The sequence below is a fragment of the Solea senegalensis genome, linkage group LG2 (genome assembly GCF_019176455.1).
Source record: "Solea senegalensis isolate Sse05_10M linkage group LG2, IFAPA_SoseM_1, whole genome shotgun sequence".
Lineage (NCBI taxonomy): Eukaryota > Metazoa > Chordata > Actinopteri > Pleuronectiformes > Soleidae > Solea > Solea senegalensis.
In genome coordinates this window covers 428,610-452,500 of record NC_058022.1, presented here as the reverse complement: position 1 = coordinate 452,500, position 23,891 = coordinate 428,610, and the positions used below count along the sequence as shown (strand labels likewise).

The 23,891-nt window shown below is 43.5% G+C and overlaps 1 protein-coding gene across 1 annotated transcript in view; it reads right to left on the bottom strand.

Moving 5' to 3' along the window:
• Positions 1–23,891, bottom strand: part of LOC122786916 (von Willebrand factor A domain-containing protein 8-like) — a 41,890-nt gene that overhangs the window by 11,046 nt on the left and 6,953 nt on the right. The window contains exons 6-37 of the mRNA XM_044053455.1: positions 23,641–23,805; positions 22,844–22,893; positions 22,651–22,759; positions 22,460–22,564; positions 22,260–22,388; positions 20,649–20,795; positions 20,472–20,549; positions 17,823–17,983; positions 17,624–17,737; positions 15,119–15,326; positions 14,533–14,610; positions 14,319–14,434; positions 13,764–13,861; positions 13,242–13,348; positions 12,565–12,636; positions 11,864–11,940; positions 10,888–10,963; positions 10,634–10,769; positions 10,051–10,170; positions 9,761–9,966; positions 8,930–9,081; positions 6,858–6,966; positions 6,400–6,538; positions 5,835–6,022; positions 5,064–5,183; positions 4,682–4,746; positions 4,371–4,496; positions 3,530–3,639; positions 3,149–3,300; positions 2,298–2,502; positions 2,123–2,204; positions 1,319–1,523 (exon numbers count right to left, since the gene is read on the bottom strand). Coding sequence (XP_043909390.1) covers positions 1,319–1,523; positions 2,123–2,204; positions 2,298–2,502; positions 3,149–3,300; positions 3,530–3,639; positions 4,371–4,496; positions 4,682–4,746; positions 5,064–5,183; positions 5,835–6,022; positions 6,400–6,538; positions 6,858–6,966; positions 8,930–9,081; positions 9,761–9,966; positions 10,051–10,170; positions 10,634–10,769; positions 10,888–10,963; positions 11,864–11,940; positions 12,565–12,636; positions 13,242–13,348; positions 13,764–13,861; positions 14,319–14,434; positions 14,533–14,610; positions 15,119–15,326; positions 17,624–17,737; positions 17,823–17,983; positions 20,472–20,549; positions 20,649–20,795; positions 22,260–22,388; positions 22,460–22,564; positions 22,651–22,759; positions 22,844–22,893; positions 23,641–23,805 — 4,005 coding nt within the window. The remainder of the gene's footprint in view (positions 1–1,318; positions 1,524–2,122; positions 2,205–2,297; positions 2,503–3,148; positions 3,301–3,529; positions 3,640–4,370; positions 4,497–4,681; positions 4,747–5,063; positions 5,184–5,834; positions 6,023–6,399; positions 6,539–6,857; positions 6,967–8,929; positions 9,082–9,760; positions 9,967–10,050; positions 10,171–10,633; positions 10,770–10,887; positions 10,964–11,863; positions 11,941–12,564; positions 12,637–13,241; positions 13,349–13,763; positions 13,862–14,318; positions 14,435–14,532; positions 14,611–15,118; positions 15,327–17,623; positions 17,738–17,822; positions 17,984–20,471; positions 20,550–20,648; positions 20,796–22,259; positions 22,389–22,459; positions 22,565–22,650; positions 22,760–22,843; positions 22,894–23,640; positions 23,806–23,891) is intronic.

The following is a 23,891-nucleotide window of genomic DNA, read 5'->3' as shown; positions in this document are numbered from 1 at the left end:
ATTACTCTCTTACAACCACACTAGAACCTTTAAAGAGAGAGTGAAGCTTCTCTTTGATTTCCTCCTCATTTCACAAACGTTTGCAGCATGAAAACATCAAAGACTGCATGTATGTAATGTAAGACATGTAAACGTGTGGGCTGACACGCACACGTGTTGTGTAAACAGTTCAGAGCTGCGAGCGGACGCACACACGCAGGTATGTTTCACTACAGACGAGCTACTGTTGAGCCAAACACAGAGCACACTGTGTGTGTGTGTGTGTGTGTGACCTTCAAATAAAGCTGCAACTATTAAAGCTCGTAACATCCAAATGGGAACTTTAGTTTAATACTGCATATTGGAAACTTTCCTTGGGAATTATAGTACGAATGAACTAATGAACTAACTCTTAAATGTTCTTGAAAATACTGTATATAAGACATAAGATGTATATTGGAGAGAGACAGACCACTTTTATGTCTTTATCTCACTGTTAGACAGACTTTTGCAACAGGAAACTGTAGTTTCACTCTCCCACACCAAACCTCATAGAGAAAACCAGCGATTTAACATCACACACACACACACACAGGACTTGTTGATCCACTGCTGCCTCCATCACTAACTTCAGTGTCACTGATTGACCTCAGTGACTCAAAGTGACCACACGAGGCAGCAGAGGACCAGCAGCTCCTGTGTCACCGTGAGCTAAAATCACTGATTTTCTCTGTGGACTTTGGTGTGAGAGAGAATCAATCATTCCTGTGGAGGACGAGGACATTTAGATAAAAGACGTGATTCACATGAATCTCTTTTGTTGTGGAGCTGTGGTGGGAGGAGTCAAAGTGTCTCTGGATTGAGACGTTTGTTTGTTTTGTCTCTATTTCAAGCAACTAATCCAATAATCCCGAGTGTCAACTGTAGATTTTTAAACTTCTTCCTTCAACAATCTTATCTGTGCGTCACATGAAGCGTGAAGTGTCGAGTCTCCTCTCGCTCACAGATGAACAGATTAGAACTCTGCTTCCGACATTTACCAGATTATTTTTTACAAAGAATTCATCTGTCTGTGTGTGTGTGGGCGCACGTTAACAATGGTGTCTCAGTGTGTTGGCCGGAATGTTCTGACCCATAGTGAGGGGGTCAAAGGTCACGCATCACCAGCACAAAGCTCGTCCACTCATAAACGCCGGATATCGTAAAAAAACAAACAGGAATGTGTCAGGAGTTAATGTATTCAGCCTGACTGAGGCATGATGGGACATTAGTGTTAGTACTGCAGCTCACTGCTGCCCCTCAGTGGTGGGTGAGCGGTACTGCGGCGTCACACAGTCACCTGCACAGGTCTGCCGTCCTCTGACCCGATCATGTTCCTCCACTCCATCAGAGAGCGCTGCAGCGTGTCCAGACCCGTCTCCCACAGACGCACGCACCCGCCCACGTCCACCGTGACCACGCCCCCGGAGCCCAGTGGCGCCATGACGACGTCCGTCTCGGACAGTCTGGACAGCCAGCTGGTGTACGGCGACACGGTCGTCGACCTGCCGGTCACAGAAAGACGAGCAGGAGGGTTAGAAAACACACGTTTTAATCTGTCCACACCAAACCCCATAGAGAAAACCAGTGATTTAAGCTCACTGACACACAGGAGCCGCTGGTCCTCTGCTGCCTCGTGTGGTCACTTTGTGTCACTGAGGTCAATCTGAATACAGGATTTTAAAAGCCGAATTGAATAAATCAGACATTTGAATTTAGTGACGGAGGCAGCAGAGGGTCAACAAATCCTGTGTGTGTGTGTGTGTGTGTGTGATGTTAAAATCACTGTTTTCTCTATGGGGTTTGGTGTGGGAGAGTGAGTGCTTTACAAACTTGACTTTTCTTGTCAGAAAATGTTGTTTCACACTGAGATTAAGCATCAGAAATATTCTGAAGATGACATAAGTATAATCTGGTGGGTGTTTTTTTAATCCTGTTTCCACTGAGAAAAATAAACAGAAATCAAACAACAACAGAAACATAAAAGATCCAGTTTCAAACCTCATAGAGTAAAAAGGATAAATGCAGTGCTGTGTGTGTCCAGTAGGTGGTGTGAGAGGACAGACAGTGAGACACAGGTGTGTGTGTGTGTGTGTGTGTTGACCTGGGGACAGGGATGTACTTGACTTTTTTAGAGGTCAGATCTGTGACCTCCAGGTACGCCGCCACCATGGGGGGCGTGGCCTCTGTGTGACAAACAAACGACGACAGTGTCACTGTGAATTCATGTCAAACTTGTTCATATGTTTTTTATGGTGGTGATGATGGTGAACTCTGACCTTTGGGGTAGACCTCCTTCAGCGGCACCTTGGTGGGCGGCAGCGCTCGGACGACCTGATTGGCCGAGAGCAGACTGACACAGTTGTGTTGTTTGGGCGCGGACGAGCGGACTCCGCCCCTGAGGAACATATGAGCGCCGCCGTCGCTGCTCTTCATCGCCGCGAGGTCGTCAGGTCTCTTAAAGCTGTACACCTCGTTCGGAGACTGCGGTCAGAAAGTGTCACACGTTCATAATTCACATTATATTGTTTAAATTCCGTCGATATTCTGGTGCATTTTCTTTTTATTTGATCAGATTTTTTTATTGTGCGTTATAATTATTATAATTACTATAAGTATTACTGCTTACCTATTTCTTTTGTTCTTATGTTTTCGTACAGTACACTCTGCATGTATAATTATATATTTGTTTTTATTGCCTTTATTTCTGACTGTTTTTGCCGCTTTACCATCATGGGACTAATAAAGGTCTATTTTATCTCATCGCTTATTAATCGACTTAAACAGAGAGTTTTTTATTCTGATTCTAGTTTTTTGTGTCTTCACTGATGTCATTGTGACCTTTGACCTTTAGCTACTGACTTCTCAGAAAGGTCTAATCACTGTGGAGTTCAACTGAACGTCCACGTGATGAAAGATAGATATTCTAAAGAAAGATAGTGTTTACAAGGCAAAACCAAAGCCACCTTGCCCTTTGACCTTTGACCAAAGAAAACTTCACCTGTGTATCCAATTAAACCAAATATGTTGAAGTATCTCCATAAAGAAAAGTTTAAAAGGAAGATCTTTCTCCTTGTAAAGTCTATTTAAAAGAGTGAAGAACACGTGGACTGTTGTGTTAACATCTCACCATCAGGTCAGGAAATCCCACCACGACCTGAGCGAAGGAGCCGCTGTCGGCGACGACGCGGTTCGGTGAAACGATCTTCTGGTCCAGAGCGGCGCTCAGGTTCTCGTTAGGAAGCTGCTCACAGGAAACCATCTGAGGGACGGACGCCTCGGCTGTGAGGAGGAGCAGGAAAGAGAAAAGATGTTGACTGCTCGACCTCTGACCTCTGCACTGATCCGTTACACGACACTTCACGTCGTCCTGAGTGATATGAATATTGATCTGAAGCAGAGGACAGATTCTCTGTGAGGTGGTGTGGACATGTGTCTGCCTGAGGACACATCCGTCTGTTGTGACGTCTTAAATAAAAGCTCCAGAGAAGCAGGACGATGTCGTCCGTACCTGAACTGACTCCGTGGCCGGAGCTGAGCGGGTCGTCGCTGACGCTGTGGAGCTGACACACTCCAGAGTCTTCAGCCGCCATGTGCACGGGCTTGGTCAGCAGGAACTTCCTGTTTCAGAGAAACAAACATCATCGTCGTCCACTTCAAACTACAGGACGTTGAAGTCCTGTAGATGTGATGTTTCCCTGTGAGAATACAGGGACTGTTGTGCACATCGATAATTCAAAGTTATCTTCTTTACTTCCAGCACCAGCTACAACTGCCTATGCGACAAAGAAACTCCCCAAAATATGGAAAAAAGGAACAATGGCGTCACAAATATTAGTATTTTTAACAATCTGTAAATGAAAGTCAATCCTGCTTCATTCACTGTGAGATTGCAGTGACTGTGATAAAGGAGAGGAACAACGACGACGATGAATAACGAGTGTAAACCACGTCTTTCCTATAAGAAGCAGCAGAACACTACGAACAGACGAGCTTCATAAATATATTACATCATTAATTAACATGTCACTCTCTCACACCAAAGGCCACAGAGAAAACCAGTGATTTTAACGTCACACACACACAGGAGGTGTTGATCCACTGCTGCCTCATCACTAAGTTCTAACATCTTTGTTTAGATTTAGTTCAGTGACACAAAGTGACCACACGAGGCAGCAGAAGACCAGCAGCTTAAACCACTGGTTTTCTCTATGGGGTTTGGTGTGGGAGAGTGAGTGCTTTACAGACAGTCTGACAGTGAAATAAAGACGTGATCATGTGACGTAGACACCACGTGACCTCAGCTGTAAGACATTTCCAGCGTTTAGCGGTGAATGAGCGGCGTTTTTTACTTGTTGGTGTCGCTCTCCAGCAGAAGCCAACGATCCTCTGCCACCAGGAACACAGACGTCACGTTGATGGGGAGAGAGATGGAGTGAACCTGGCCCTCCAGCACGTCCAGCACCTCCAGCGAGCTTCTGCACGCGCACACACGCACACACACACACACACACACACACACACACACACACACACACACACACACACACACACACACACACACACACACACACACACACACACACACACACACACAGACGCTCAGACGCGGTCGCACGACTGTTGTGACGACAGTGTGATGAACGACGACGGTGTCACTGACCCGCCCTCCTTGTAGAAGAGAAGCCAGTTTCTGTGCGAGAAGTCACGGCACATTTTAAAACCTCCCTGAAACACAGACACACAGAAGCATGTGACGCACAACAACGACAGACAGAGCGCCCTGGATGTCATGTGACCTGACGAACTGATTAGACCTCATGCTCATACCGCCCCCCTGTGGTTCTCATGAGTATGTAAAACGGCCGAAGACGACATTCTTCCAGAACCTGCAGCTTTACGACAAACGCTGACAACACATCGCAATAAAAACACGCCTGTGGTTTCCATGACTGCGTCTTCTCTGCAACACTGTGTTTCATGGCAGGATGGCGTCTCTGTGGTTGTGTGAGCACAGACACGTCACGTGCCCTTTGACCTCTGACCTGTGTGTCTTTACTGCTCCACCAGTTGGACGCTGTGGACGCAGGAGGATCGTTGTCTGGAGACAACATGAGTCTCCGCACGGCACCGGATCCTAAGTCCAGGAGGAGAATGGTGTTACTCTGGAGGAGGAGCAAGAGGAGGAGGAGGAGGAGCAAGAGGAGGAGGAGGAGAGAAGTGTGACACTGTAAGAAACACAGCCAACAGAGGGCGCTCTTCTCCTGTATGTGCATCTGCGTGTGTGTGTGTGCGTGCGTAAGGCAAGGCAGGCAGGCAGGTGTGCTGACCTGCTCCTCGCAGGACCACCTGTGTGTGTGTGTGTGTGTGTGTGTGTGTGTGTGTGGCGGTGTGTGTGTGCTGACCTGCTCCTCGTGCAGGACCACCTGTGTGTGTGTGTGTGTGTGTGTGTGTGTGTGTGTGCGCGCGTGTGTGTGTGCTGACCTGCTCCTGCAGGACCACCTGTGTGTGTGTGTGTGTGTGTGTGTGTGTGTGTGTGTGTGTGTGTGTGTGCAGTGTGCTGACTGCTCCTCGCAGGACCACCTGTGTGTGTGTGTGTGTGTGTGTGTGTGTGTGTGTGTGTGTGTGTGTGTGCGCGTGCGGCGTGCTGACCCGCTCCTGTGCAGGACCACCTGTGTGTGTGTGTGTGTGTGTGTGTGTGTGTGTGTGTGTGTGTGTGTGTGTGTGTGTGCGCGGCAGTGCAGGCGCGCTGACCTGCTCCCTCGCAGGACCACCTGTGTGTTTGTGTGTGCGTGAGTGCGTGCGTGCGTGCTGACCTGCTCCTCGTGCAGGACCACCTGTGTGTCCAGTGGACTTCCCAGTGGAGCCACAGTAACGAATGGCTGCCACACGCCACTGATGGTCCTCGGGAAGACGTCGTACAGCTCGATGAAGCGGATGGCGTCGGCGCGCTCCTTCATGGAGTACAGTGACACGGGGTTACACGTGGCCACGTACAACACATCTGTGATGATTCAGAAGAAGACAGCGCGCATATCAACATCTGTTCATCACATGATACCATGTTCACATAATTGTGTTCTTCTGGCCTGTAAAGTTTTTATGTTAGTATTTATGAATGAAATTTATGAATGAAATCTACATCAGGTTACATGTGTAACTCTTTAACAACACATTCATCACTTCATCTCACTGTGACACAGAAGTTTGTAAACCACTCACTCTCCCACACCAAAGCCCAGAGAGAAAACCAGAAAAGCATTTTATTAAGCGGCAAAAATCCAAACCAAACATTTCACTCTTTTAATAAGTGAATGAGTGAATGTTCTATGACGACACAAACAGAACACAAATACTGTCTCTAGAGACGTGTGTGTGTACCTTCTTTGGTGATGACATCACAGATGATGTTGACCTCGTTCATAGGGATCTGAAAGTGACTTTTCTCCTCGCTGAAACTCAGAGCTCTGCTCTCCTGTGGGTGACAGGGAGAGGTGTGGACACGCAGGAACACAGGGCCCTGTGACACACGCACGCACACACACACACACACACACACACACGCACGCACACACACGCGATTAAAACAAACGTTACATCTAAAACTTAATTTCTCTTTCATTTGTGTGAAAGGAAAGTTGAACCTTGACGTGGGCGGCGTGCATGGCGGTGTAGTATTACTGTGTGTTGTGTGTAGTATTATTGTGTCTTGTGTGTTGTGTGTAGTATAATTGTGTCTTGTGTGTAGTATAATTGTGTCTTGTGTGTAGTATAATTGTGTCTTTTGTGTAGTATAGTTGTGTGCTGTGTGTAGTATAATTGTGTGTTGTGTGTTGCACCTTGACGTGGACGTTGTGCGTCTCCGTGGGACAGAGAAGTTTCCGTCGAGCGTTTCCACTTTGATTGACGGTCCAGTAACCGCTCATCTTCACCTCGGGCAGAGGTAACCTGGAGGAGGAGGAAGAGGAGATGATGACGATGATGATGATGTGAATAACCTGATAAATAAAGTGTTATCCTCTCAAATATTCATCATTTTATTCAACTGTTTAATCTTTTATAAACTTTTATCTGTACGTGAAGTTTTTCATCTCAGTCATGGATTTTTATCTTCTGTTTATTGATTATCACTTTATTTATTATTTAACTCATTTCTCTCTTAATGAAGTGAAAAGTTTTTGTTATTAAATGAGAAGAATCCTTGTATTATCATATTTTTATATACATATGTAAGTAGTGTTCAAAAGACCCTTAAAAGTAAAATGCATTATTATTATTTACACCTTTATCATATATATCATGCTGGATTATATATGTATAATCCAGTTTTATAAAGTCTTAATCCCTGGAGGTTAAATGTTGGCTCAAACGTAGCATAAAGAGATTCTTTTACAAATCTGATCGTCTGTAAAAACATTTTAAATTCACTTTATTTTTCTGAGGAAATGACAGTTTATCTTTAACTTTGAACAGAGATTGTAGTTTTAACATGTTGTGTGTAAATGGAGAAATTATTATTATTATTATTATTATTATTATTATTATTAATAATAAAAACAAACTTAATTTAATGTCAAATAAAGAGAAACATTTGGAGTTCCTGACGTTTAAAGATTATTATTATTATTATTATCATTATTATTGTTATTATTATTAATAACACTATTTTAAAGGTACAGAAACACTTGAGATCAAATTGACGTCCTGGATTAAATCAATCGGAGCTGAAACTGTCTGTGTGTGTGCAGATGTTGTGATGAATCACAGCTGGACTGCAGCCACCACTTCATTGCGGCCTGCAGGTGGCGCTCAAACACAAACACACACACACACACACACTGGCGTAAGAAGGTTTTTCTGCCCTAAAATGGAAATGAAGAGAAAATCGAACGTAAACAAAGACGTCGTCTTTAACACAAACTCATGAGGAGGAAAATGTTTGTTTCTGCCTGTTTATGAACCAATGAATGAATGAATGGATGAATGAGTGAATGAATTTCTGGGTAAAATGAAACCACAGGAGACAGAAGAAACAAATATTTTCCTTTATTGAGACGACGTCAGTGCTGCTGGACACTTCACTGAAGTCTCAGTGTTTCCACGGCAACAACCGACTCTACGAGGACATGACAAGTCTAATCTAATCTAATCTATGTGAGGATTATCAAGATTAAATTAAGAACGATTTAAAACATTTTAAATTCACTTTATTTCACATTTAAATAAGAAGAAAATTTCATTTGTTTGCAACGATCAGAATTTGAGTTTTTTTGTTTGCTATACTGTCCGTGGGCGGGGCTTAAGAAGCTGCCTGCTGATTGGCTGCTGAGTTTTGGAGCGGAAGGAGACGACGCAAACCAATGGAGTACAGAAAGAAGGTCAATCTGGGATGGTGGGCGTTTCGAGTAACCATGGCGATAAAAACTGCCGAAAAAACTGTCCACATACACATGAATGGGAAACTCCGCCCAGTCTGGAGCGTCACAGTGTCGGCGTCAAACGTTAAACGGATCACGAGACTCGAGACTTTCCTCACATGAATTCTAGTTTTGATACATATTACGGTTTTTAAACAATCACCTGTTGGGCACAAGCGTTTGAAGGGGGAGGGGCCTGTTTAAGTTTTAAAGGTTTGCCATGGAATTTTCTAATCCCACTTGTCAGTGCGGTGTCAGACGTCAGCGAGGAGAAATTTAAGAGTAAACGTCTGTTTCGCACTCATTTTAAAAGATGGAATCATTTATTTTATTTGTAATTTGTGTATTTTTGATTTTGTGGTTGATTTTACTTTGTAGTGAAAATGTGTTGACCTCTGACCTCTGAACAAAAGTCCAGTCATGATCAGAATGGTCCGGGTGTGTGTGTGTGTGTGTGATGGGATGATAGCCCCGCCCCCTCCGCGCTCTCTTACTCCTTTGCCAGACTGACAGACGAGGCCTTGGCTCCGATGGGAATGCCGTGTTTGTGCAGAGCCTCGATCAGAACCTCACGCACGTCTTTGTTGTAAGAATCAAAGTCAAAGACGTTCCTCAGCACGCTGGATAATCCCTCGCTGGGAAACCTCTGCCACACACACACACACACACACACAGAGGAGAGGGTCAGATTAGAAATCATCTGTGGCTGCAGAATCCTGTGTGTGTTACAGTAACAACTGTAAACAACAACAATAATCTGTCATTTGAATCATCGTCTGTTTCAAACTGGATTAAGAAACAGATTAAAGTGGACTTTAATGACAATAACATGTTCCCTGACCTTTGACCTGACAGACCAAAAAGGTTTAAGAAAAATAATCCAGCCTGGATTATGTGTGTTATGAGGATCATAAAAAAATAAAATAAAACTGTCAATAAACTGATTCACAATCAATAAAAGACTGTGTGTGTGTGTGTGTGTCTCCCTCTTCTTCTCTAATCTGTGTCTCACCTCCTTGTTAATCTGGTCCCTCGCTGTTTTACTTTATTTTAATCTCATATTATCAAAGACATTCTGTCATGTCAGATTTCTTTCTTTTACTTACTGAAGTATACTTTAGTTTTCTTTAATGTAATTTCTTTGTTTTAAAGAACAAAACAGTCAGATTAGATTTACAGGATTATCTGAAATTAAAGTAATTGACAGATTATTTTTGACTGTGTGAAGTTTGCTCTCCTGCTCGTGTTTCTACGACCACAACGAAAACAACTCTCGGTATTGTCGCCGTTCAGGTCAGTGGGCGTGTCTCGGTAGCCCCTCCCACCTGCAGGTGTCTGACCACGTTGACCACCTCCCTGGTGGAGTACGGGTACGTGATGGTTCCCTGGTCGGCCATGGAGCGCAGCTCCCCGAATGCACACACCAGTCTGCGCAGTGTGGCGTCGGGGACGTCGGGACCGTACCGCTTCAACATCGCAAGCTCCGCCTCCGGCTGAGGGTTATCCACCGCGTGGCAACTGAAGATATCACCTGGAACACACACACACACACACACATTCATCCTCTCATGACGTTTGAGTTCATGAGTGAGATTATCGTTTTTTTTTTTTTTACCTAAAGCTCCAAAGAAGTCGTTTCCCAGGAACGGGAACCCGGGTCGGTTTGCCAGGACCAGCATCCTGAAGTCTGGGTGCATGATTACGGAGTTAGGTCTCCTGTCGGCCTCACGAGGATCTGAGACGTGACGACACGCACACGCACACACACACACACACACACAGTTTAGTGTAAAGTGTTAAAATGATAAATGAGCGTCTCTACTGCCCTCTGTGGTCAGACACCAGCTACTGCAGTGCACAAATAAAGGGAATACTGAGCCTTTATGAGTCATTACAGAGTAATTATTGGACTTTTTTATTATTTTATTAACACGGCACTAAGTTAAAGGAACATTCCTTATGAATATGAAATAAAAAGGTCTTATTGTGAAGTTTCAGAAACATTTAGAAATGATGAGTTATTAAACTCTTCTACGGTGTGCAGCACTGTGGTCGTTGTCAAGGGCTTTATAAATAAAGTTAGATCGTTTAATGATGTCTACACAGAGGAAAATGGATTTTAGCAGAAAATGTAAGAAAAAAATAATGAAGGATTATTATTGTTGTTGTTATATGTGTGTGTGTGTGTTTGTGTGTACCTGAGATGATTCTGCGTCCGTCAGCCAGGATCATCTCTCCACTCTCCACCAGAGTTTTCAGGATACAAGTGACGTTTGTGGGAGCTTTGTCGGCCTCGTCGATCACTAATATGTGACCGTGTTTCACTGCCTTCACCTACACACACACACACACACACACACACACACACACACACACACACGTCAAAGGTTACTTGTGTAGAAGTTAAATCCTGTAAGTGTAATGATTGTGTGTGTGTGTGTGAGTCACTGACCAGTGGAGAGTCCTCATAGATGATGACACCGTCTCTGACTGAAGGCTGCAGAGTCAGAGTCTGGACAGTTGTGTCTCTGAGACAAACAGAGGACACACAAACAGCAGGTTTAACACACTCACACATGCATCACAGACATGTGTTTGTGTTACAGTGATGGAAGGAAGACGAGAACCGTCATGTGATCGCCACAAAACAAGATGAACACATGAAGCAGTGATTATCAACGGTAACATCCAAAAATAATCCCTTCACTCTCTCTCTTCATCCCTCATTCCCTCACTGTGTGACCTGAGCTGTTGTCCTACTTCCATCCTTCTGTCTCACTCTCTCTCTGTGAACACAACTGTCTCACATGGACTTATTCATTGATGTGTCACTGAAGTGCAGAGATAAACTCTTAATAATGATAGAAACGTGTTAATAACGGTTTAATATTTGAACACGTACACAGGCTCAGTGTATTTGACATTAAATGATTATTTTATTCAAGAATATGTTTTATTTTGAATTGACTGACTCACATGACAAATGAAGATTAAAGGATTATTTTATTTGAGAATCAGACTTTTTCCTCCTGATTCTTATTTAAATGTAAACATTCAGGATCAATAAGTGTGACCTCGTTCTCCAGAGTATTTATAGAAGCAGTGAACCTGATTTAACCACCACTTCTTCTCCTTCTTCTTGACTGTGAGCGTGATCATGTGACGTCCTGGTTCTGGTGAGCGATGGCCTCGTTTACGGAGAACTAAAATAGTTTGTGCTGCTCTCAGAAGACGAGGACGAGGTCGGAGGAAGAACACGCTCCTACAGTAAATGTTTACTGGTGAAAATCCTCATTATTTACACAAACACTGTGAACGTTCACTGAACATGAATCATTCAGAAATATTCCTGATGGTTACTGATCATCAACTGTAAAGGTGAAGTTAGTGTTTGTGTTTTCTTATTAAACACCAGTGACGGCTCTGACCTGTGCAGCTGCAGATACTCTCTGGGTCTGTTGAGAAGATGCAGGAACCGGTCCACGATTTTATTCTTCCCAACGCCCTGAGAACGTGTTTAAAACAGAGGAAATACAAGTGAACGAAAGGATCATAATATATGACAACATATAAAAGGAACTGTCCGTTCTCTGGGACTCTCCGTTCTCTGGGACCGTTCGTTCTCTGGGACTCTCCGTTCTCTTGAACCGTTCGTTCTCTTGGACGGTTCGTTCTCTTGGACGGTTCGTTCTCTTGACGGGTTCGCTCAGGTACTGTTCGCTCTTCCGAATTGCTCGGCTCTCTGGGACTGTCCGTTTCTCTGGACCGTCTGTTCTCTGGGACCGCTTCGCTCTTCTGGGACCTTTCTCCCTTCTGGGACCTTTGTTCTCTGGGACCGTTCGTTCTCTCACATCGTTCACTCAGACTGTTCTCTTGGACTGGACATTTGCCAAGTATACTTTATCTGAAAACCATTATCATCCCATGACCTCTTTGTGTGTGTGTGTGTGTGTGTGTGTGTGTTCAGGATCAGAGTTCTGTTTACAGTTCCTTTCACTGTGATCACATGACACCATCAAAACACTGATGATTCTGCTGTAGGTGCTAATACAAGGATGTTGTGTGTCAAAGAACAAAGTGATGTGCTCATTGAAAACGATGAAAGGTTCAGCAGTTGTGCGTCGCTCACCTGGTTTCCCACCAGCAGGAGGTGCTCTCCTAACAGGAAGTCCTTCAGCATGTCCTCCATCACCATCATGTGCTGCAGAAACATGTATGTAAACAGTTATAACATGACACGGACACGTGGACACTGTGTGTGTGTGTGTGTACGTGAGGACGGAAAGCAGGTCATCGTAAAAGTAGGACATCGTCCCGGTTCTTCATCCTCTTCCTCTGTTATTTCAGTCTCCAGCACAAGCAGAGAATGAGGACAGAGAGAGAGAGGGGGAGAGAGAGAGGGAGAGAGAGAGGGAGGCGGTAAATCTGGGTCACATGTCAGTGTCGTTCATGAAGCTGGTTCTTCTCTGAGTTCTCTGAGGTTCTGTCACAGTGATCACAGGCCTGGTTCGGTCATGACATCATCTGGAAAAATCTGAACTGTTTTTAATAAAAAAAATCCTACTGGAACTTCAGAGGCGTCGCCTAGTGGACCGTACCAGCTGTCAATCAAACTCAGGTGTGTCGTACTTTTACTCTATCGTCCATTTTCCTCTAAACATGAATCATGTTCTGTCAAAGAAGAGCTGAAACTAGTAAGACCATTAACGCGCCAGCAGAGTCGCCCCCCGGTGGCACTTTTATTTTTCAGATCCCGTCACGTCAACAGTACGTTTGCGAGTGTGTTGTTTTTTTACGTGTGATCACCTGAGGGTTGTCGTAAAACAGCACGTCTGGAACCTTCATTTTCTCATCAGGGTTGTAGACGGGAGCCGACACGTTACCGATCGTCAACACGCCGTCCTTCAGCGAACCTGAGGACGTAGAGAGGACGTAGAGAGGACAGAGGGACAGACGCAGGGTTATGGATTTAATCATCTGTCATATCTAACAGCTCAGGCGATGTCACAAACACGTCTGAGTTTCCTCTCAAGTCGGATTTCCAACCTCACAAACCCCGACACACACACACACACACACTCGCTAACTGGGCTACGTTTACTGCTAACGCCACTTCTGTCGTATTTGTTTCACAGTAAATCAGTCGCACACGTAGTGCTGTTCATGTATTTATCCTTTTCTCGATGTATATCCCACAAACAGCGCTATTAACGACTGGAATTGCTAACAGTGGCTAACAGATGAGTCTGCGTCCTTGGTTAACTCAAAAAAGAGTGTTATACAGATAAACAAGTTGAATGTTTAAAATGTTTTATGTAGGAAACTTACAGGTGTAATCACGCGCCTCACTGGGACCTGGTTTTTCTTGTATGGAGCCGTTAGCGAGGCTCTTCTCCAGCGAGGCTCGAGCTAAACTGGGCAGAAACCTACGACGACAACAACAAACAAAGACAAATAAAAGTGTGTTCTTGTGTTTATTTTCTCTTTAGGACCTCTTTCTGTCATAAACGCTGACCCTGTGAGACCAAAACCTGGTCCTGATGAGGCAGAACCTCATTTCTGAGGAACTGGACTAAGGACTAATGTTTGAATTGTGGTTAAGGTTAAGGTTAAGGTTAGTTATTAACTGGTTCTAATAATAGTGATAATCGGAGTTCCCACACCTTGGTTGACATCAAATTCAAGGGCTTTTCAAGGACTTTCCAGGACCAAATCCCTCAAATTCAAGGTGAGAATGTGCTAACAAGGCTTAAAAAATGAGGACAACTTCATCAACATTCAAGGATTTCAAGGACCCATGGGAACCCAAGTCAAGGCAGAGTCCTTAAAGGATAGCTGCACAGACCTGTGTGTGTGTGTGTGTGTGTGTGTGTGTGTGTGTACCTGGACAGACAGGCCTTGTTGACAGCGTGAGCGATGCTCTCCTCAGGATACTGAGAGAGACGACGACAGATCCTCAGCAGCTGTCTGGTGGACAGAGACGAGGCCAGAGACTGGGCCTGAAAACACACACACACACACACAATAAACTATTAGATAACACACAGTGTGTACATATGTATGTAAAGACAACACACACACACACACACACACTTACAGTGGGGTCGTTGGTCTTGCGTAGCGTGTGTGTGAGCTGCAGGAGCTGCTCTGCTGCTTCTGTGGGAACATTAGGAGTCTGACAGAGAGGAAGAGTGATGAAGAGGAGAGTCATGGAAACATGGTTGATCATACAGTATTCCTACTATTATGAAAAACGTTAGCAACATTAGCTCTAATAAAAGATTCAGTCCGTATTTTAGCAAAATTAACTTTGGTCTGTACCGTAGCAATATTAGCTTTGGTAACAGATTCTGTCTGTACCTTAGCAAAATTAGCTTTGGTTCATATCTTAGCAACATTAGCATTGGTAACAGATTCTGTCTGTATCTTAGCAACATTAGCTTTGGTAGCAGATTCAGCCCGTACCTTAGCAAAATTAGCTTTGGTCTGTACCTTAGCAACAATAGCTTTGGTCTGTAACCTATCAAAACGACCTTTAATTACAGATTCTTTCCATATTTTAGAAACATTAGCTTGGGTAGCAGATTATGTCCTATCTTAGCAACATTAGCATTGGTCTGTACCTTAGCAATATAAGCATTGGTAACAGATTATGTGTGTATGTGTGTGTGTGTGTGTCTCACCAGTCCCTGTATGAGGCCCATCTCCTCTGCTTTGGCCAACGGAGGGACAGTGTGGTAGAAGAACATGGTGAGCTGTTCTGGGCCCAACCACTGCTGACCTCTGCTGCCGCCACCTCCTCCTCCCCCTCCTCCACCGCTGCTGCCACCAACAACAGGAGGCTCAGCCAGGGCCAGAACCCTGAACGAAGGGTGCACGGGGAAGACTGACCTAAAAAAAAACCAAACAAAGTCCGACACAGTTACACAGCGCCAGAGGAACAACATCTGTTCTCCTGTGTTTGTGCAGGTGCACAGACGTGTGTGTGTGTGTGTGTGTGTGTGTCCCACCCAATCTATGTCAGGGACAGCAGCGTGTCCTCTGACAGCTGTCTGTGAACGCTTTGATTCAACACGACAGCAAAGTCCATTTCAATCACTTGGCGCCGCAGCAGGACGGGATAAATTTACACCAATGTGGGCGTGAACCGTCCCTGACCGTCTCCACAAGACTGTGTGTGGGAAGACGCTTCATACATGAAGACATCACAGGCTGTCATTATTGGGCTTTTTCTGAAGTGTGGTCGTACGAGGCTCTGACATATAATGGGCATGGACTGCTCTGTGTGTGTGTGTGTGTGTGTGTGTGTGTGTGTGTGTGTGTGACAGCCGGTGGGGACGCAAAGACTCGCTTAATAAAATCTACGATATCTTAAGTACATGAGACAGATTTTTCCAACAGGAAACTGAAGTCTGTAAAACACTCACTCTCCCACACCAAACCCCATAGACAAAATCAGTGATTTTAGCTCACGGGGACACAGGAGCTGCTGGTCTACTGCTGCCTCGTGTGGTCACTTTGTGTCACTGAGGTTATCAGAATGACGGACTTCAAAAGCCGAACTGACAAAATCAGACATTAGACCTTAGTGATGGAGGCAGCAGTGTTAAAATCACTGAGTGAGTGGTTTACAAACTTCAGTTTCCTCTTTTTAAGTCTGTCTCACAGTGCGATAAAGACGTGAAACTTATTGGTTTACAAACTTCAGTTTCAGTACACAAAATGTAAAATCTGCATTTTTATGGTGAATTCTTGGACAAACATAAATGGCATGAGGAGGAACAATCTTGTCATGTGTTCATTATTGATATTGTGAAGTCGATACATTGTGCTCTGGAAGAATCCAGGATCAGTGTTTGGTCTGAGCCACATGAGCGAAGAAAGAGGAAGTGGGTTCACTTCAGACCAGATGCTGCACCACAAACATCCTTCCTGCCACTTTAAGTAGGATTTTAACACACACACACACACACATAAATAAAGTGCATCTGACAGTGCATTAATAGCAAACTGCACAGATTTAAAAATAAATGTATGGACAACTGGTGTTTGGGGTGGAGTGGCTCAGTGGTTAAGACCCTACCTTGTGTACCAAAGACATCATGGTCGCAAGTTCGATTCCACCCCTGGCTAATTGTACTTGATTCCATTGTAAGTCGCTTTGGATAAAAGCGTCTGCTAAATGACATGTAATGTAATGTAATGGTGTTTGATAAACCTTCAAACCCTTAAATGTATCATTCAAATGATCTTTGTCATGTTTGTCTCAGCTTCAGGCTGAGAAATGAATCCTCAACTATTTTGAATATCAATGAAAACAGTTTGAGTGTTTTTGTTTTGTAATGCTAACCAGTTTCTGTCATTTTCAGCTTCTTAAACGTGAATATTTTCTACTTTCTGTCATTTTTCAGCTTCTTAAATGTGAATATTTTCTACTTTCTGTCATTTTCAGCTTCTTAAATGTGAATATTTTCTACTTTCTGTCATTTTTCAGCTTCTTAAATGTGAATATTTTCTACTTTCTGTCATTTTTCAGCTTCTTAAATGTGAATATTTTCTACTTTCTGTCATTTTTCAGCTTCTTAAATGTGAATATTTTCTACTTTCTGTCATTTTTCAGCTTCTTAAATGTGAATATTTTCTACTTTGTCATTTTTCAGTTTCTTAAATGTGAATATTTTTTAGTTTCTGTCATTTTAAGCTTCTTAAAGGTGAATATTTTCTACCTTCTCACATTTTTCAGCTTCTTAAATGTGAATATTTTCTACTTTCTGTCATTTTTCAGCTTCTTAAATGAATATTTCTACTTTGTCATTTTCTTCTTAAATGTGAATATTTTCTACTTTCTGTCATTTTTCAGCTTCTTAAATGTGAATATTTTACTGTCATTTTCAGCTTCTTAAATGTGAATATTTTCTACTTTGTCATTTTTCAGCTTCTTAAATGTGAATATTTTCTACTTTCTGTCATTTTCAGCTTCTTAAATGTGAATATTTTCTACTTTCTGTCATTTTTCAGCTTCTTAAATGTGAATATTTTCTACTTTCTGTCATTTTTCAGCTTCTTAAATGTGAATATTTTCTACTTTCTGTCATTTTCAGCTTCTTAAACGTGAATATTTTCTACTTTTTGTCATTTTGTTCTAGTTTTCTCAGTAAATGTCCGTATAGTGAAGAATGATGGTGTACCTCTCCTGCAGCTGCTGGTCACTCAGCTGCAGCTGCTCCTTCAGCGTCTTGTACCTGTCCCACCTCAGCAGTCTGGTCCCGTCGTACAGATCCAGCTCCCTGTCGTGCAGTAACCTGTCGGTAAAAACACAGAGCGGTGATGTGAGCGTGGACGTGTGTGTGAGACACACAGAAGATGGAATGGACTGTCTTTAATAACCTGGACAGCACGGCCAGTGTCCCCAGGTTGACGCGGTGAATCCCGTCCAGAAGCAGCAGCTTCCCCTCGATGGCGGCGGTGACGAGAGGGGACGGCCTCCACGCCGTGTCCCCGTTAGGGAGCGTGAACCTCTGCTGGAGGAGGTCCCTGGCTGTCATGTCCTGCAGGTGACAGAGAAAAGGACAATAAATGCGTTGGCTACTTAAATTTTTCCAAGAGGAAACTGAAGTTTGTAAAGCACTCAGTGATTTTAACATCACACACACACACACACACACACACACACACACACACACACACACACACACACACACACACACACACACACACACACACACACACACACACACACACACACACACACACACACACACACAGGAGCTGCTGGTCTACTGCTGCCTCGTGTGGTCACTTTGTGTCACTGAGGTCAATCTGAACAAAGAATTTTAAAAGCCAAATTCACTAAAAGAAGACATTTGAACTTAGTGATGGAGGCAGCAGTGGATCAACATCACTTTGAATCGCTGATTTTCTCTATGGGCTTTGGTGTGGGAGAGATGAACTTCTCCTCTGGTCATACAGTAGATGTATTTCTATATAAATAAATAAATGTGACCGTGCTGCTACACTGGATATCTCCGTGTTACAGATAACAGCTAATGGCACATTTGTGTTGGGGGGTTTCAGACTGTCACATTCACTCTCACACAGAAGAGCGGCGCTGCACATTACTTCCAGGCGTTTCGAGGCTCTGTGTTTTATATTTGACACCATGATGATGATTATTTTAATCAATTTAATCAATTGCCTATTTTTTTTTTAATATATTTTAAGGTTTACTGGGTTATTCATATTTGCTTAAATAGGAATATTTTCTGGTTTTATCTGCTCCTCTGTGGCAGAATACATTTAGTTTGTGGACAAAAACAAAACAATTTCTGACGTTTTATGAACCAAATTTATGGATAATCAAGAAAATAAACAAACAAATTTAAAATAGTAGCCCTAATTGATGCTAAATTTCTAAATTTTTCACCTCCATCTGATAAAATATAACTGTTCAATCATGACAAATAATAATAAATGACTAGAACTCACTTTTTACTTTGACTTCTTGTTTTTAGAGAATTGTTAAGTCACAGTAAAATAAATGAATTAGAGAATTCTAATTGTTTAAAACTTAAATTTCATAAACATTAACGTCAGAATTCTACAAAAAAAAGGTGAAAATTCTGAGAAAACTATTTTTAGTGCGACATCCACTGTGACTTTGGAGCGTGGACGGCCCCCTAGTGGCCACGGACGCCTAAGCAGCCGTTTACTTTGCTGTCGTGCAAATTATAACATGATTTATTAATAAAAATAATGTATAAACTGAAGATTAAACACATGAAACAGAGTTTACAGATTATTACGGCTCATCCAGTCTGAAACGAGACATGAAACTGGGGTTTTTTCAGCCTCTGACGACATGAACGGCCTCGACCGAGGATTCCACATGTGACCTTTGACCTCGGCGGCTATAAATAGACACAGTGTGATGTTTTCATACATGAAGAAGCTGCAGCTTCCTGCAGGGTCGACACCGGGCGCGCTGCATTCCACACACACACACACACACACACACACACACACACACACACACACACACACACACACGCACACACGCACGTTTACATTCAGAAGAATACAAACTGCTCTTCTCTGCTCTTTAACTCCTGGCCTGAAGCTCAGGTAATGAAAACCAGACTCAGTCCACATCTGCACTCTCTCTCGCTTTCATGTGAATGGACGAATGAATGAATGAACGTTATCAAAACCCTTTCGTTAACGTTCAGCTTTGATGTGTCGCGTTCAAATGATGGCATTTCTTTATGTCCGTACGATAAACAGGCTCAGACGAGTCCGTTCATTTGTGAAAGGGCGTCGCCAAGATGGACAACCAAATTCAAAATGGCCAACTTCCTGTTGAGTTGAGGCCGTGGTCCTAATGGACTTTTTTGCTCGTCTTGAGCTGCGACACGTTCCCACCAAGTCTCGTGAAATTCAGTGCAACTTAATCTTCTTTTCACATTTCACCTCAGGGGGCGCTATAGAGCGCTGGTGCAACAATGTTTTTGTCACTGAAGCTGAACCAAGTTTTGAAGATACTTTCTAGACACTACCGTGGTTGCCATGGTAACCTGCATACAGATCAAAGGAGGGTGAGGGCGGAGCCTGTCGGTGTGCGTGGCTAGTGGGAACACAAAACGTAAAAAAAGATGTTCTTTTTTTTGTTGATAAGTCATCGAATCGCCCTAAAAATTGTCACTTTCACAATATTTAGTGAGTTTTTGTATGTGACCAGGTCCTTAAAGAGAGATAAAAGAGTAAAAGGAAAGAAAAAGAACAAATCAGAGCGGATACAAGAGCGCTTTAAAAAAGAAAAACATGTCTGGAAGGACATATTCTCACGGTAACGTTTAAAAAATAACACAATCAAATCTTAAAAATCTCACTACTAATTCTAAACATACTCATTTCAGGTGTCACTTCCTGAAAACACAAAAGTGGCATCTTTGAGATTGTTTCACTCGTGTGGATAAAAAGCCGCGAGGACACTCACTGTCACGTGTACGAGGTCTGAAGAAACACTGGTTAGTGTGTTACCTGGTAGAGCATGACTGTCTCCACGCTGTAACCCAGCATCTCTGCAAACTCTCTGGCAATCACTGACTTTCCACAGCCCTAAAAAAACCCCCACAAAAATACATGATTAAAGTATTAAAATACACACACACACATATATATATACATACATGTATATACTGTGTGTGTGTGAGGTACCTTGGGTCCGATGAGGCACATGTCCTTGACCATGTGCGACTGCATCATGTCAGAGAGCAGCTGGACGTGACTCTGTGTGCTGATGAAGTGGCTGCTGCTGTCGAGAGGATGCGGCGTCTTCTTCTTCTTCTTCTTCCCCGCTGGAACCTGGAGACGAGACAACACAGTCAGAGGATTAAGACTCTGAGGACGCAGAGGTCAGGGGGCACCGCCAGGCTCCTCACCTCCTACTTCAAGGGCTTAGGAGACACAAGAATGACCAAACACAAGACACAAAATCAGCAGAAAGAGACAGAAACAGCAGAAAGAGACACAAGAATGACCAAACACAAGACACAAAAACAGCAGAAAGAGACAGAAACAGCAGAAAGAGACACAAGAATGACCAAACACAAGACACAAAAACAGCAGAAAGAGACACAAAATGACCAAACACAAGACACAAAAACAGCAGAAAGAGACAGAAACAGCAGAAAGAGACACAAAATGACCAAACACAAGACACAAAATCAGCAGATAGACAAAACAGCAGAAAGAGACAAAAATGACCAAACACAAGACACAAAATCAGCAGAAAGAGACAGAAACAGCAGAAAGAGACACAAAATGACCAAACAAGACACAAAAACAGCAGAAAGACAAAACAGCAGAAAGAGACACAAAATGACCAAACACAAGACACAAAATGACCAAACACAAGACACAAAAACAGCAAAAGCAGAAGAAAGAGACACAAAAATGACCAAACACAAGACACAAAATCAGCAGAAAGAGACACAAAACAGCAGAAAAGAACCACAAAATGACCAAACACAAGACACAAAAACAGCAGAGAAAGACACAAAAACACAAATCCACAACAATGACCAAACACAAGAAAAGAGACAAAACAAAGAAAAGAGACACAAAATGACCAAACACAAGACACCACAAAAACAGCAGATAGACAAAAACAGCAGAAAGAGACACAAAAATGACCAAACACAAGACACAAAAACAGCAGAAAGAGACAAAAACAGCAGAAAGAGACACAAAAATGACCAAACACAAGACACAAAAACAGCAGAAAGAGACACAAAAATGACCAAACACAAGACACAAAAACAGCAGAAAGAGACACAAAGATCCAACTGAAAATAAGACACTCCAAAGCTGAACATGGCTGCCACCTCAGTTTGAGTCTACGACATCTTAAGTGTATATGTTTCACGTCTTTGTCTCACTGTGAGACAGACTTTTATAAACCACTCACTCTCCCACACCAAAGCCCATAGAGAAAACCAGTGATTTTAACGTCTCACACACACACACACGTTGATCCACTGCTGCCTCCATCACTAAGCTTTTAAAACCCTTTGTTCAGTTTGACCTCAGTAACACAAAGTGACCACACGAGGCAGCAGAGGACCAGCAGCTCCAGTGTCCCCGCAGCTAAAATCACTGGTTTTCTATATGGACTTTGGTGTGGGAGAGTGAGCGGTTTATAAGTGTGTCTCACAATGAGACAAAGACGTGATCGTGTTCTTAAAGACATGACGTAGACTGACGTAGACCTGAGTCTTTTGTTTCACGCCAGCTTCAGAGTCCACAGTTGAACGTGTTCCTCGGTACCTGGAAGGTGACGTCCTCGTCTGCGACGCGTAAAGTGACGTCAGCGAGACCTTCCGTCTCCTCCCCCGTGGACACGCCCCTGACGGCACCAGGCGTCGGCTGAGGACGAGCGTCCAGGAGCTCAAATCTCTACAAGAAGACAGAAGCGCTCAGAACAGAGACGAGACACAGACGAGGACGAGGTTCTGATGTTCACTTACGCTGAGAAGGCCCTCCACGGCTGCGCGTCCGTCCTTACCCAGAATGCTGCTGTACGGGTAAAGTCTGTGGAGTAACTGCTGCGAGGACAACATGGGGAACGTGTTCTGCAGAAAAACAAACTAATGAATGAATGTCCTCACAGTGAAGACAGACAGCTGCTCTGTCTTCATCCTGCTGTCAGGATGCTCACCAGCACGTGGAGAGCGGGGAGCAGGTTGTCCACGGGGAAGTCGGGCAAACCCAGGTCTGAAGATTCCTGCGAGCAGAGCGTCGTGGCCAAAGACAGCAGCTGAGAGATCCTGACACACGCCGCGGAAACAACACAATATTAGGATGGAACTGGAGTCTTCACAGACAACAGAGACACTTCAGTCTGAGTTCACCTCTCTGCAGAGACGTTCGGTCCAGCCGAGTACAGCAGCTCCAGCTGGTCCTGAGACACAGAAGACGAGAAGACGTTCAGAAGGTCTTTTTTTAAAACCGAGTCACAGTTTGCTTCGTTTTCCACGATCAAACATCTTATTTCACCGCTGCGTCTCTGCTTCTGCTGGTCCAGAGTCCAGCTTCACTGTCTAACGTCTCCATTTTCAGGCCTGGAGAACGCCAGGTTAACTCAGAGTGATGCGCTTTGTGTGGATGAAGACCATAAAATATAAATATAATATAAAATAACAGAAAACCTTAAAACATGTGGATCGGTGTTCGTCAAACCTGGAAATGATGATGTTCTCAAACGTCTTGTTTTGTCCACAAACCAAAATGATTCACTTTGAATGATGTCTTTGTTCTCCAGAGCAAAGACATGAAGAACATGTTCACATTTAAGAAGATTAAACAACCAGAAATCTGGTTTTAATCATGAAAAAAAGCTTCAAACCCATAAATCGATTACCAAAGTAGTTGGTGATTAATTTAGTAATGGATTAATAATCGATTCATCGTTTCAGCTGTAATGTGAACAGCAATGTTGGGAAACTCCAGTTCTTCAGATTCATTTTTCGGGTCCAACTTGTTTTTATTACTATTCCATCATCAGAAGGATTTCTGACATGTGTCACGCGTGCTGAGAATTTACAGAGGAAAAGTTAAGAAAACACATCCTGGCAGGAAGTCGGCCATTTTAGATTGAACCGGAATTGTGGGACTTGGCATCTGAATCTGTGAATAATCCAGGACTGACCTTGAACGGCAGGTGATAGATGTCTCTGGCCTGGAAGCGGGAGCGGAGTGGAGGATCCAGCGAGTTGCCCTTGTACTTGGGAACAGGAAGCCCGAGAGCGATGACGCGGAAGTCCTCGCTCACGCGGACGATCTTCCAGGCGTCCATCTCCTCCTTCGTGTGCTCCTGTAAAAAAAAACAAAAAAAAAACACTTTTAAAACAAACCACTCGTGTCCAAAAATATTCACGGCAAGAGCTGAAATACAAGCGG